Here is a 13,085-nt window from a genome sequence, read left to right as displayed (position 1 = left end):
CGAGAAGAAGCCAAGAATCTTTTTTTTTTTCTCTTTTTCTCTCTCTCTCTTTTTGATGAAATGAGAGGTGGATCCACTCAGAATTTATTCATACCAACAACCATTTTCCCCAAGAGCCAACCATGATGATGTCTCCACCACCTAAAGGTGGCTATCGGCATGAGTCTGCCAAACCTCGTGCAAGGCGTGAATCGTTATTATTATGCGTTGGAGTCATTAAAAAATTGAGATTTTCTCGTCAGTGACGTATAAAATAGCATAGAAATTCACCACCAAACAGGGGGAATCTTGTTCTTTGAGACAACGGACCAGGATGTGAATTCTTAGAGCGTCAGCTCTCGTCTCGACACGTAGGTAGGTAGAGGAGAAAATAGATTGGCTACGTCTGAATTTAACTACTACCAGTCAAATATTTGAATGGTTGGGTATATAGAAATTTAACTACCTTAAGTAAAATATATTTTGGTCCATTAAAATCTCGAGAAGTCTTCTCCGAATGCTAAATCGAGGCTATATATCCGCATCATGGAATTACAAATAAGTTCTTCTTGAAAGCTGGCTAGTTGTGTCGAGATGGGTTAAATATATCATGAGCATTAATATTTAAATTAGATGGGCCTGAAAGATGGAAGATAAGAGCCACAAGCATAACTTCTCTTGAAATAGTATGAGCCAGATGTCTCGATCGTTCCATGTTACTGTAGCAGTACATACTTCAAAGCACTATCAAATTTTATTTGCATTACTGGTTCATTCATTGGTGTTGAAGATTACTTAGTCTGATACCAAAGCTAGATTAAAGTTGTCAAATATAAATCTCCACACATATTTATTATGAGATCAATAGTGCAGCTAATTGGATTATCTTTTTTGTGATTAAGTATACTAGAAAGGTTGTATGGATTGAGATGATCGACAGGGCCGATCCTGATATTTTTTAGACCTAGGGCTAAATGAAAAATTGGGACATTCTCTATTAAAAATTAACATACTTTAAATATTAATTATCATTGAAAAATTAATCTACGTGCAATAATTTTCTATAGATATATTCGTTATAGATATATTCGTTAAGCAGTGTATAAAATCCATCATTAACCTATTTAATTATTTTTTTTGTTATAATATTGTAGAAAGCTATCCTTGCACCCTATTGGAATATCAATACAAGGTCTAGGTTCCAGTTTGACCTGCTCCAAGGCCGGCCCTGATGATCGAGATGCCACAAGCATTTCAAAATATTCTTTCTTCTAATTTTTTTGATTGTACTCTCAACGTATGAATGCTCCATCTTACTAAAAGAAGAAAAAAAAAATGGTGCTTCACATGAGAAGGGGTGCCAAGTCAGATTGTTGTCCCACTTCATATTAACCTAAGTATTTTTGTGATACATTTCTCTGAAAAACTATTTATTGGAAACCTGTTTTTTTTTTTTTTGGTAGAAATTGAAAGCCGGTTAAAAGATGACATCGTGTGGTTAGCGAAGCAGGCTGACATCATGCTTATGCGAGAATACTTCTCTCTCTCTCTCTGTGAAATCTTCCTTGCACCGGCGAGTGTGTACGCGATCTCAAAAAATTTTGGGCGGTAAATCATTGTTCCTCATGGTACATTGTTGACCATTAATTAATCTGATGCCACGATTGAGACGGTAACTTTAAATCCCTGCCTGGGTTCTCATTAAATATCAACCAATCCGACGGGAATCAGAATCCAATTCTACACTCCACTACGAAAAATATCAGAAACCTACCTGGTGCTCCAGACTTCAAAGCTATAATTCTCACCGGACACCGATTAAGATTAATGGAGTCTAGTGGTAGTGGTCCAGTAATAGCCTGATTGCTGGACAATGGGGAGCTGCAGGTATTGCCTTTGCTTCGCTAGGAAGTTCCGGCGGAGCGAGGCGGCGCCGCCGCCGCCGGACGTGAAGGAGGCCTTCGAGGCCTACTCCGATGGAGGCAACCACATGGGGCCCGAGGGGCTCCTCTGCTTCCTCGCCGAGGCCCAGGGCGAGGCCGGCGCCACCATCGCCGACGCCAAGCTGATCGTCGACCGGGTCCGGCAATTCCACTGCCTCCACCACTTCCTCGGCCGCCCACTCCTCACACTGGACGACTTCTGCCGCCACTACCTCTTCTCCGACGAGCTCAACCCACCCATCCGAACCCAGGTGCGTTTCCCACGGCCGAACCCAGAACCCGACATGGTAGACCGGGCATAGCGCGTCAAAAAGGGTCACCTTTGTGGTCCGGCAGCTCATGGGAAGAAAATTAATGGAATATTAAGCAGGATCGAATAAATATATAATGAAAAGAAATATTGGTTTCTAACAACATAATATGTAGAATTTGCACTCCTAATTCTCTGGTTGTAAGTGATGAACATAGCTTAGACCCTTGTACAATATCTGAATCTTTTTCTCCAAAACTATGTCTCATGGTTGCTTTGAACCTTATGTGTTTTTTTTTTTTTTAATATCTCTTAAAGTAAATTAGTTGTTTGAATAGTATTTGTTCTTTTATTATTTATTTTTTGCTACTGATATGAGGTGTTTGATTTTTTTTTTTTTTTTTAATACCAGGTTCACCAAGATATGACTGCTCCATTACCTCATTATTACATTTACACGGGCCATAATTCATACTTGACTGGAAACCAGCTTAACAGCAAGTGCAGTGATGACCCAATCATAAAAGCATTGCAGAGAGGTGTTAAAGTAATTGAGTTGGATTTGTGGCCAAATTCTGCAAAAGATAATGTTAAAGTCTTTCATGGAAGGTATTTCCAACTCTCTCTCAAAATCTTTATCAAAGGTATTGTTGAGATTGTCAACATGTTATTTAGATCGTGGATTCTACATAAAAAGCGCAACCCAGCCATCTCTGAAGTGGTTGATGATGTTGTAAGAAAATTTTGAAAATCCTTGATAATATGAAAGACAGTCTGGAAAGGCATGCTTAGTACTCCTTGTAAAATTCTAGATCACATCCATATCTATCTGTAACATTTGTTCTTTTTTTCTGTCATGTTGTTTCTTTCTTTTCACAGCATTCAGTGCTGATAGTTGCATGTGTTTCTGTTCAAACATGCAGATCTTTAGCTACTTCGAATGCTGATTAGGCTTTTATTATCTGCTACCAACCAGTAGACTCAGCTGATTACATATATATTTTGAAAAGATTTATTTACTATTTCCTTCATGTTGGCACTACTCTTAATAACTTGCTCCTACATTTGAAGGACGCTGACAAAACCAGTGAAACTCATCAAATGTTTGAGGTCCATTAAAGAGTATGCTTTTTGTGCATCGGACTACCCTGTTGTGATAACTCTAGAGGACCACCTTACCCCAGATCTTCGGGCTAAAGTAGCTAAGGTGAGCATCATTTTCTGCATCTGAATTTATAGTTCTCTAGCTTTTCATCAAAAAAAAAAAAAAGAATTTATAGTTCTCTAATCCTGAATTTTAATTGCCGTACTCATTTTTTTCAGATGATCAGTCAAACATTTGGAGACATGCTTTATCGCCCCCAGACAGAAACTCTTGAGGTTTTCCCTTCTCCAGATGCTCTTAAGAGGATGATCATTATTTCAACTAAACTACCTAAGGAGAACAACTCTCGAAAGGGAAAGCAAACATTTGATGAAGAAACATTGGCAAAGCAGTTTACAGAGCAAAAACCTGAATTCGAATATGATGATAAGGTGCATATATATTTTTTCTTTTATGTTATGATATGTCTTGTATTTTTACGATAGACTGCTAAAATAGCCTCTGTGCTCAGTCTTTTGGGGTAGGTTCTTAGGCCCACTTCAGGTACCTGAATTTTTTGTTATGTCCATGCATGCGTAGATTTTTCTCATCCTAGAGCTTTATTTTCAGAACTTAGATTTGATCCATTAACCCTGATTACCATTTAATGTCATGAACCTCTGGCAGAATGATCATGAACAGAATGATTGTGATCAGGAGAAAGATACTGATGGTGATGAGTTCTTCCACCAGAATTCAGCACCTCAGTACAGCCGACTAATCACTATTCATGCTCAGAAACCTAACGGTCGGTTGAGAGATTCGCTAAAGATGGATCATGATAAAGTAAGGCGGCTTAGCTTGAGTGAGCAGGAGTTTGGAAAGGCAGCAGCATTCTATAGAGCTGATGTAGTAAGGTAATTTTATATTCTTAAGGAACATCAATCTGTCAGAGACTAAATATGTGGCTAGGCAGATCATCAGGACTAGTTTTCTTGGATGTCAGAACAAGGCCAGCCCATTTGTCATGGTGATTTCAATTTAATTCTGTATCCACTTGCAGATGTTCTATTTTATTATTTTTAATTTATGCTCTGTGTAGCAGAAGCTGCAGAAAGGAGCTTATGCCTGAAACATTCTTGTCCTCTTTAATCTGATTGAGAAATTTGTTCTGCTTGGCATCATAGGTTCACTCAGAAGAATTTGATCAGGATATACCCAAAAGGTACACGTATTAACTCTTCTAATTACAAACCTTTGCCTGGGTGGAGGTATGGTGCGCAGATGGTTGCATTTAACATGCAGGTTAGCATCCATGCTCAATAAGTGAGCTGATAATTTGTTGTTGTGATCAGTTATTCCCGTATTCGCTCATGTTTCATGATCTTTCTTTACATTTACTTAACAAAAACATTATTGTTGGAATTTAAGATGGATGAGAATTAGAGATCCTTGCTATGTGAAATATTCAGCAAATTTTTGATTGAAAATAAGAAACAACATTCAATAGTTGTTGTGAGAATTATCAAATTTTCTGCTAAGATGGAGGTTTATATACATATATTAACAATGAAATGGTGGTTACAGACAACCCTTGCAGCCTTTGTTAGCCCCATCTTTTTTCTAGAAAGAAAAAGCAAAAATCCCTTGCAGACTTTCTTTATGCTGATTCAATGTTTCTAAACACGAGCAACACACCTTTGGATGATGGTACCTAATGCTACAAGGTAAAAGTTCGGGCAGCTTGCAAATTTAATTGGTTAAAGCAAGCAATGATACAAATATTAAGTATCTTCACTTACAGGCTACATCTTACCATATCTAATGACCATATTCTTCGACTATAGGATGTTTGATATTTGCCCTCTCTCTCTCTCTCTCTCTCTCTCTCTCTCTCTGTATATATATATATATATATATATATATATATATATATATATATAAAATTCAGTTTGTCAAAATTGCTGGCTGCTTGCAAGTTGGGCATTATTTAATTTTCTTTATCCTCATCATAGATCAATAATTTAGAAGACCTCTTAGCATTAGTTTTTTTTTCCTGTTTTCATATCTTTGTTTGATGAGATAGAACATTGCTGAATGTTGAGTTGGATTTATGAAGGAAGACCTTGGAGAATAAAGTTCATAAATTAGATGAGCAGAAAAGATAGTGTACAGCAGTCAGGGTTTTACCAATAAAATCACAAAAAAATACTCAGCAAACTGATTTCTTTATTATGTTTTCCACTTTAATCCTAAATCATCACCAAAAATGCTAAAAATTAGAAAATCTGGAATAGAAACTAGGAGATCAAGACAAAAGAAATTCAGACACAAGATCATCACATGAATTTCAGACAAGATCACATGAATAAAGTTGCTATTGTTGATTTCTCCAAAAAATATAAGTTGCCATTTTTGTCCAAACTCAATTCCCCTAACACAGATAATCCTATATGTAATTTTCTTATTAATCTATCTATTGAGAATTTTTACAAATTGGCACTTCACAGACTCATAAGTTTGTCTGTCTTTCCCTTTGATAGGGATATGGAAGATCTCTTTGGCTGATGCATGGATTGTTCAGAGCCAATGGTGGTTGTGGTTATGTAAAAAAGCCTGATTTCTTGCTAAAGGCCAGTCCAAATGACCAGGTATTTGATCCCAAAGCAAGCTTACCAGTGAAGAAAACCTTAAAGGTGGGTCATTTGTGAATTACATTTGCATCTATCCTCCTTTCGTCCAGTTTGCTAAATTTATATGCTCATAACAGGTTAAAGTATATATGGGGGATGGATGGCGCTTGGATATTAAGCATCTGCATTTTGATGCCTATTCCCCAGATTTGTATATGAGGGTCAGAATTTAAAGCCATAGTCTCCATCCTGCTTTCTGTGCCTTCTTGCTCATCTTTAACCAGGACATTGCATGTTATAACTAATATGATGTGCAATCTTGTTGATATATAACAATGATGAATGCTATTGACTCTCCATAAAAACATGGGAAGTAACTTGTGTTTCAATTTCCAGGTAGGGATAGCTGGAGTGCCAGCTGATACCAAAATGAAGAGAACAAGAACGATACATGAAGATTGGACACCGGTATGGAACGAGGAATTTGATTTCCCATTAACTGTTCCAGAACTGGCCTTGCTGAGGATTGAAGTCCATAAGTATAACATGCCCAAGAAGGATGACTTTGGTGGACAGACCTGCCTGCCGGTATTAGAATTGAGGCCAGGGATCCGAGCCGTGCCGCTCTATGACCGCAAGGGAGTGAAGCTCAAGTTTGTGAAGTTGCTCGTGCGTTTCGAGTTTGTCTGAGACCGCAGCATTGTGCCATTTGCTGGAGAAGCTGTGGTTTGTTGAATATTGATGAGGGTTTCAAAACTGTAACATTCATTTCTACAGTTCAGTGGACATCTAAATAACTATGGTATCCATAATGTTGTTATTTAAATCTTGTACATGATGAAATAAGAATAATACAGACAACAACAACAATGAAATGCTGCTATGATTCCCATTCAAAATTTTTATCTTCCAAATTTTTTGTTCCCTTCTTTGTGGTGGTTGCTCGATTGCTTGCTCAGCGATTATTCAGAATGTTAACACTTCCACTCTTTGGAGATTCAGATCTCAAGCTATTACAGATTTGATTGTTTCGTGACATGGCATTCTCGTGCTCTTCATAACACATGATCATCAAGCCAACAATAGAAAACACCTCAGGTATTAGGTTCAAAAACAGTGATCAATAACTACTGTATTTTTAAAAGGAAAATTCATAAGACCAACTCCTGCTAATACACAAGTTTTACACTTTTTGACAGCAGCCAATAAAAGTCCGAGAACATTGCCTAACTATGACATTAGTCATACATTTCGAACATTTTTTTCTTCGTATCAATAAAAGCTGGGGTGGGTAATGCCTCCCTTTACTTCAAAAAACATGAATTTTCTATCAGAAAAATAATAAAATACAAACCAATATCGAGATCAAAATGAGTAGCTCAACTGCTCTCCTTCTGAACGGCTCTTTTTAATCTCCTCTCACGTTGACTAAGCGGTCATCGCGCCACCCACTCAGCATCAGATCCGGTTCCACCGACTCCCCATTACCAAAAATTATTTATATAACTCATGTGACGGCCAACGATAGACAACATCTTTAAAAAAAAAAAAAAGGGAAGTTAAAAAACAAAGCTATAATAATAAAGAAAGACCAAAGAAAGAATTCGAAAGATACGCATCAATTGTTACCCAAAAAAAAATACTCATCAACAATAAGAAACCTGCCTAATACTAGTAAATAATGATCCAACCTTCACATGCACCCAGACGCATTAAGTTTAATTAAGCTTAATCACACTATAATGCTCCATGAATTAATTAATAGAGAAAGACTCAGACGACAGAGAGAGAGAGAGAGTAGGAAGAGGCGGAGACACCAAGGGGCAGAGAAGGGACGAAGTGAAAAGCTTCGAGAAGAAGAGCTTGTCGACGGGAATCTCTTCCGCGCGGTGCCCTCAACGGCCGTTTCCCCTGCCACCACCTCCGAGAGAGTGTCAGAGCTATAAACGGTGGTTAGAGAAAAATAAGCGGCTAAGTAGGAGAGAATTACGGAAGAGGCGGGAAATGGGGAGCTACAAGTACTGCCTCTGTTTCACCCGGAAGTTCCGGTGGAGCGAGGCGGCGCCGCCGCCGGACGTGGTGGCGGCATTCGCGGCCTACGCCAACGGCGGGGACCACATGGGACCGGAGCAGCTCCGGCGGTTCCTCGCCAAGGCCCAGGGCGAGTCCGGCGCCACCCTTGCCGACGCCGAGCGGATCATCGGTCAGGTCCGGCAGCTCCGCCACCGTCACCACCTTCTCGGCCGCCCGCTCCTCGCCCTCGACGACTTCCACCACTTCCTCTTCTCTGACGAGCTCAACCCGCCCATCCAATCCCAGGTCCGTCTGATTACTAACCCACCGGAACCCTAGTCTACGTCCATTTAGATCGCCGGCGATCTGGAACCGTCGAATCTGTGTGAATCTGGTTTGCTGGACGTCTCCGTTTCTTTATCCGGAGAACCAACAGCTCTGTTAGGTTATCCCTGATTTTCTAATCTAATTTCCGTTCCTTAATGTAAAATTATCCCTAATTGCTTCCTAGTTTTAGTCGACTAATGTTGGGAAGTCATAATTCATCTGGATGGAAGATTTGCGACATTTATTTATTACTTCAATATCTCATGCATGAACAGTTGACGACTAATTATAAAACAAAACAAAGTGAAACATTAAGGATGCCAACTTTTATAAAGCAAAGTGAAATATAAAGATGACAACTTTCCAAATAAACTACTTCAAAAAGAGGATTAGGATGATGTATTATAAAACCACCCAAAAGTATAGCAAAATTCTGTTCTATATATTTTATGATATGATACTTTCAATTTGCCTACCAATGGGGTTTGTAGTCATACCACGATTATTTGTAGATCAGTAAACATGTGCTAGACTTTGTACCTCATTTGCTCTTCTTTTTTGATTTCTTTTACCCTTTTTAAAGCTTAACCTGTAGTGTAAACTATGCTTATAAACATGAGTAACTATACCTTTACTGTATGTATTTTTGGGATTAATATGCGATAATTGACAACAATCTTTTATCCCAGGTTCATCAAGATATGACTGCTCCATTATCTCATTATTACATTTACACAGGCCATAATTCATACCTGACAGGAAACCAGCTCAGCAGTGATTGCAGTGATGTTCCAATTATCAAAGCACTGCAGATGGGAGTGAGAGTGATTGAGCTCGATGTGTGGCCTAATTCTGCAAAAGACAATGTTGATGTTCTTCATGGGAGGTATTGATTCAACGCTCAAAAGTATGTGATATCAATATTGCTGGTTCCACTTCACTCGTGGTGACCTTGCTGTCTCATTCAACACACATTTGTCGTTTTTGAATCGATACTGGTGGTTCAAGAAAAATGATTATAATGATGACATGGGAATCTAGTCTAGTGAGACATTTTCTATAACAGCTGCTTTTTCTAGATTTCATTTGTTCTTCATATTTCTTTTATGTTTCACAAAAGTTTAAAAAAGATCATATTATTCTTTTCCTTCATGTTGGTATCATTCTTATATCTTGTCCATGCATCTGAAGGACACTAACTTCTCCAGTAGAGCTCACCAAATGCTTGAGGTCCATTAGAGATTATGCTTTTTGTGCATCACCATATCCCCTTGTGATAACTCTAGAGGACCACCTTACACCAGATCTTCAGGCTAAAGTAGCGGAGGTGAATATTATTTTCTACACTTGAATTTAGATGTTGAATGTTCTCAAATTCCCACTTTTAATTGTCGCATACATTTTTCTGTAGATGGCGACTCAAACATTTGGAGACATGCTTTATTATCCTGAGACAGATTCTCTTAAGGAATTTCCTTCGCCAGATTCTCTAAAGAATAAGATCATTATTTCAACTAAACCACCCCAGGAGTACCTCAAATCTAAGAATTCTAAGGAGAATGACTCCCAAAAGGAAAAGGATGCATCTGATGAAGAAACATGGGGTAAGGAGGTCGAAGTTCAAAAATCTGAACTTGAAGCTGATGACAAGGTACGATTCTTGCTTAAAAAATGCATATTTTGTAGTTCTTCAGAAAAGTTTGACCTGTTAACATTAATCATCATTAAATTTCATCAATCTTTGGCAAAATGAACATGAACAGAATGATCAGGGCCAGGATGAGGAAGATTCTGATGATGATGACGACCAAAGCTTGCAGCAAATTTCAGCACCTGAGTACAAACGCTTGATCACTATTCATGCTGGGAAGCCTAAAGGTGGGTTGAGAGATGCAGTTATGGTGGATCCTGATAAAGTAAGGCGTCTTAGTTTGAGTGAGCAACAGTTTGCAAAGGCAGCAGCATCACATGGGACTGATGTAGTAAGGTTATTTTTATATTCACTTGGGAACATTCATTTTATGGAGATTATGTATATGGTTAGGTAATCAGCTGACTCTGTGAGATGATATAATGTCATAACGTAGACATCATTTTTGTCAAGACAATTCCACGAAAAAAAGATCTATTTCTGCACATGTTAAATGGATTGTATTTTTAAGCTAACAAGATAACAAAAGCAAACTTTGGCACATTCACCATTCTTTCTTTCTTTTTTGGGTCAAAATGTTCATCATTGTTTTGTTTTTAACCTGACACAGAAATTGTTTGCCAAGTGCTTATTTTTCTTGAATTTGAATGTATAGGTTCACGCAGCAGAATTTGCTCAGAATATACCCAAAGGGTACCCGTTTTACCTCTTCTAATTACAAACCTTTGGTTGGATGGATGCATGGTGCACAGATGGTTGCATTTAATATGCAGGTGAGCTTATATGCTTAGCATGCAGCTTACATTTTTCTATTATCAGTTATGGTGCTGTCTTTACTCATGATTCATGTAGTGCTATAGACCTTCTTATTGACCAAAAGCATAAGATTGGAGTGGGAGTTAAGGATCTGCCATCTTCCTCTTAATGCCTTTATTTGTTGTTTCTCCTCTAATGGTCCCATGTGGACCAGGTTGTATTATGTAACTCTGTTTCATTCTCTCAATTAAGGTCGGTGGGTCCTAGTTCGATCCATGTCTTTTCTTTTTTTCCTTTTCCTAGAAAAGGTGGGAGCTAAGGAATATTGGTATAGGAAACATTTGGCACATCCGATTTAGCGATTGGGTATAAGATTACTAATCATTGCAGGACACAAAATGTTGCTATAATGGGCTTGCTTGGTGAGTGATATGTTGTTGACATTCTAAAATATTCGGAAACTTAGAACATGCTCCCTGTCTTAATCTTTTCTGATCTCATTCTTCTAACAAAGGGAAAGACTTTTGGATGACTGTATAGCATACCACAAGATAAAAAGATGTCACAACAATGCTAGCAGACTTATTTAATTAGGAAAAACAAAGTATCTAAATATTAAGTCTCTTCATGCATAGATATACCATACTATATTGAGCAAGCAGTTTTTTCAAATAATTTGGCTTTGGAGGTGCTGCCACCCCAAACCTCTTCCTGATAGTGTTGGTCCATACTGTTTTTCATGCTGTAGATCAATAATTGGTTATAGTTAGGTTGAGGTCTGTTAACGGAAATTTTCTGGTATGCTTGGAAATGTCTGTTGAGATGGAAATAGGACTCAGTATTGAGTTAGAATTTTAGAGGACATTTTGGAGAGTAAGATCCATAAATTAGTTAAGCATAAAAAAAAAAGGACACCGTAGAGTTTTATGCATCTTCAGAGGAGAGAAGGTTCTGCTAATATAATCACACAACTGTGCCACTAATTCATTTGTTTATTATTTCCGGGACGCAAACCTTCACCACTTAAAAAGCCAAATATTTAGGAAAATTTCTGATAGAAACTCGACTAGACACGTTCTGTAGTAAGAAAGACCTAACCATATGAAAATTTCTACCCAGCATTATCACATGGATAACATTTCATTTTGTGTACACTTAGTTCCCTTGGCATGGTCCCATATGTCATAATATCTGAACATAAGATATACACCTGTTTACTTTGATCTTATTGACATTTTCATGAGTTGGCTTTCATAGACTTGTTAATGTGTCTTTCCTTCGGCAGGGATATGGAAGGTCTTTATGGTTGATGCATGGATTTTTTAGAGCAAATGGAGGCTGTGGTTACATAAAAAAGCCTGATTTCTTGTTAAAGGCTGGTCCAGATGGCCAGCTGTTTGACCCCAAAAAAAGTTTTCCTGTGAAGACAACCTTAAAGGTGTGAAATTTATCTGCACCTATCTGCCTTTTGCCAACTTTGCTGAATATGTGTGTTTATTACAGGTCAAAGTATACATGGGAGATGGATGGAGGATGGATTTTAAGCAGACACACTTTGATGCCTATTCCCCTCCAGATTTCTATACAAAGGTCAGAACATAAAAATGGTTATTTCTACCCTAGCTTTTTCTGTATGTTTCCATTGCTTATGGTTGGACAAGGCACTATGTCTTTTATTCTGTAGAATCTGCCATATTGGCTGATTCAGAATACATAAAATATCATTAACAAGAGTGTAATATCGCAAACCAAAACAGAGAGCAGCCTGTAAATAACTAGTAGTTCAATCTTCAGGTAGGGATAGCTGGAGTGCCTGCTGATACTGTAATGAAGAAAACCAGAACAATTGAAGATGATTGGACACCAGTCTGGGATGAGGAATTCAGCTTCCCATTAACTGTTCCAGAACTGGCTGTGCTGAGGATCGAAGTCTGTGAGTATGACATTTCTGAGAAGGATGACTTCGGTGGACAAACCTGCCTTCCAGCATCAGAGCTGAGGTCGGGGATCCGAGCAGTTCCACTCTGTGACCGCAAGGGAATGAAATTCAAATCTGTGAGGTTGCTTATGCGATTTGAGTTTGTCTGAGACTGCAATAGTAGCTCGGGTTTTGCTGGTACTTCAATAGCTATGAAATGTTTTGTGCTGCATTGTAACTTATTTGGTAGCCTGCAGAGCCTATCGGTTTTTAACCTTGCATTGGTTTTGTATTTTAAGTTGTGCTCCTTCAATACAGCGTACCTTTGAAGGTCAATTTTTAGTGTTGTTATTTAGGTCTCCTGTACATATTAAATTAAGAGTTTCCTGGTTTTTGCTGAACTTGTCCAAAACTCCATTTGCAGACTTTCATGTCCCACTTCTTGTAGGCTACGGTCTTCTTGATTGCTCACCAACTTGCGATTCAAACTCTTCTATCATGTAGGTAGCATAATTTGACTAGTTTAGAAAC

At 38.2% G+C, this 13,085-nt stretch overlaps 2 protein-coding genes across 4 annotated transcripts; both read left to right on the top strand.

The window, feature by feature from the left end:
• Positions 1–1,723: 1,723 nt before the first annotated feature.
• Positions 1,724–6,781, top strand: LOC105045827 (phosphoinositide phospholipase C 4). 2 transcript variants are annotated; one of them, XM_010924246.4, is made up of 9 exons: positions 1,726–2,173; positions 2,585–2,781; positions 3,244–3,379; positions 3,496–3,708; positions 3,944–4,173; positions 4,444–4,561; positions 5,800–5,952; positions 6,027–6,110; positions 6,286–6,781. In XM_010924246.4, exons 1-9 carry the CDS (start codon positions 1,853–1,855, stop codon positions 6,577–6,579), a joined length of 1,746 nt encoding a protein of 581 aa, XP_010922548.1. In that variant the 5' UTR covers positions 1,726–1,852; the 3' UTR covers positions 6,580–6,781. The 2 variants fall into 2 exon arrangements, with proteins under 2 accessions (XP_019706020.1, XP_010922548.1); XM_019850461.3 differs by lacking the exon at positions 6,027–6,110 and having other exon boundaries at positions 1,724–2,173.
• A 905-nt stretch (positions 6,782–7,686) lies between these two features.
• Positions 7,687–12,980, top strand: LOC105045828 (phosphoinositide phospholipase C 6). Of its 2 annotated transcripts, none has more exons than XM_010924247.4 (9): positions 7,687–8,208; positions 8,919–9,115; positions 9,421–9,556; positions 9,641–9,880; positions 9,993–10,216; positions 10,536–10,653; positions 11,922–12,074; positions 12,140–12,226; positions 12,431–12,980. In XM_010924247.4, the coding sequence occupies exons 1-9, from the start codon at positions 7,894–7,896 to the stop codon at positions 12,722–12,724; spliced, it is 1,764 nt and encodes a 587-aa protein (XP_010922549.1). In that variant the 5' UTR covers positions 7,687–7,893; the 3' UTR covers positions 12,725–12,980. The 2 variants fall into 2 exon arrangements, with proteins under 2 accessions (XP_010922549.1, XP_019705961.1); XM_019850402.3 differs by having other exon boundaries at positions 8,071–8,347.
• The last annotated feature ends 105 nt before the right edge of the window (positions 12,981–13,085 follow it).

Source organism: Elaeis guineensis, chromosome 5 (assembly GCF_000442705.2).
Source record: "Elaeis guineensis isolate ETL-2024a chromosome 5, EG11, whole genome shotgun sequence".
NCBI classification, from domain to species: domain Eukaryota; kingdom Viridiplantae; phylum Streptophyta; class Magnoliopsida; order Arecales; family Arecaceae; genus Elaeis; species Elaeis guineensis.
The sequence above is the reverse complement of the archived record's forward strand: the minus strand, read 5'-3'. Positions and strand labels throughout refer to the sequence as shown.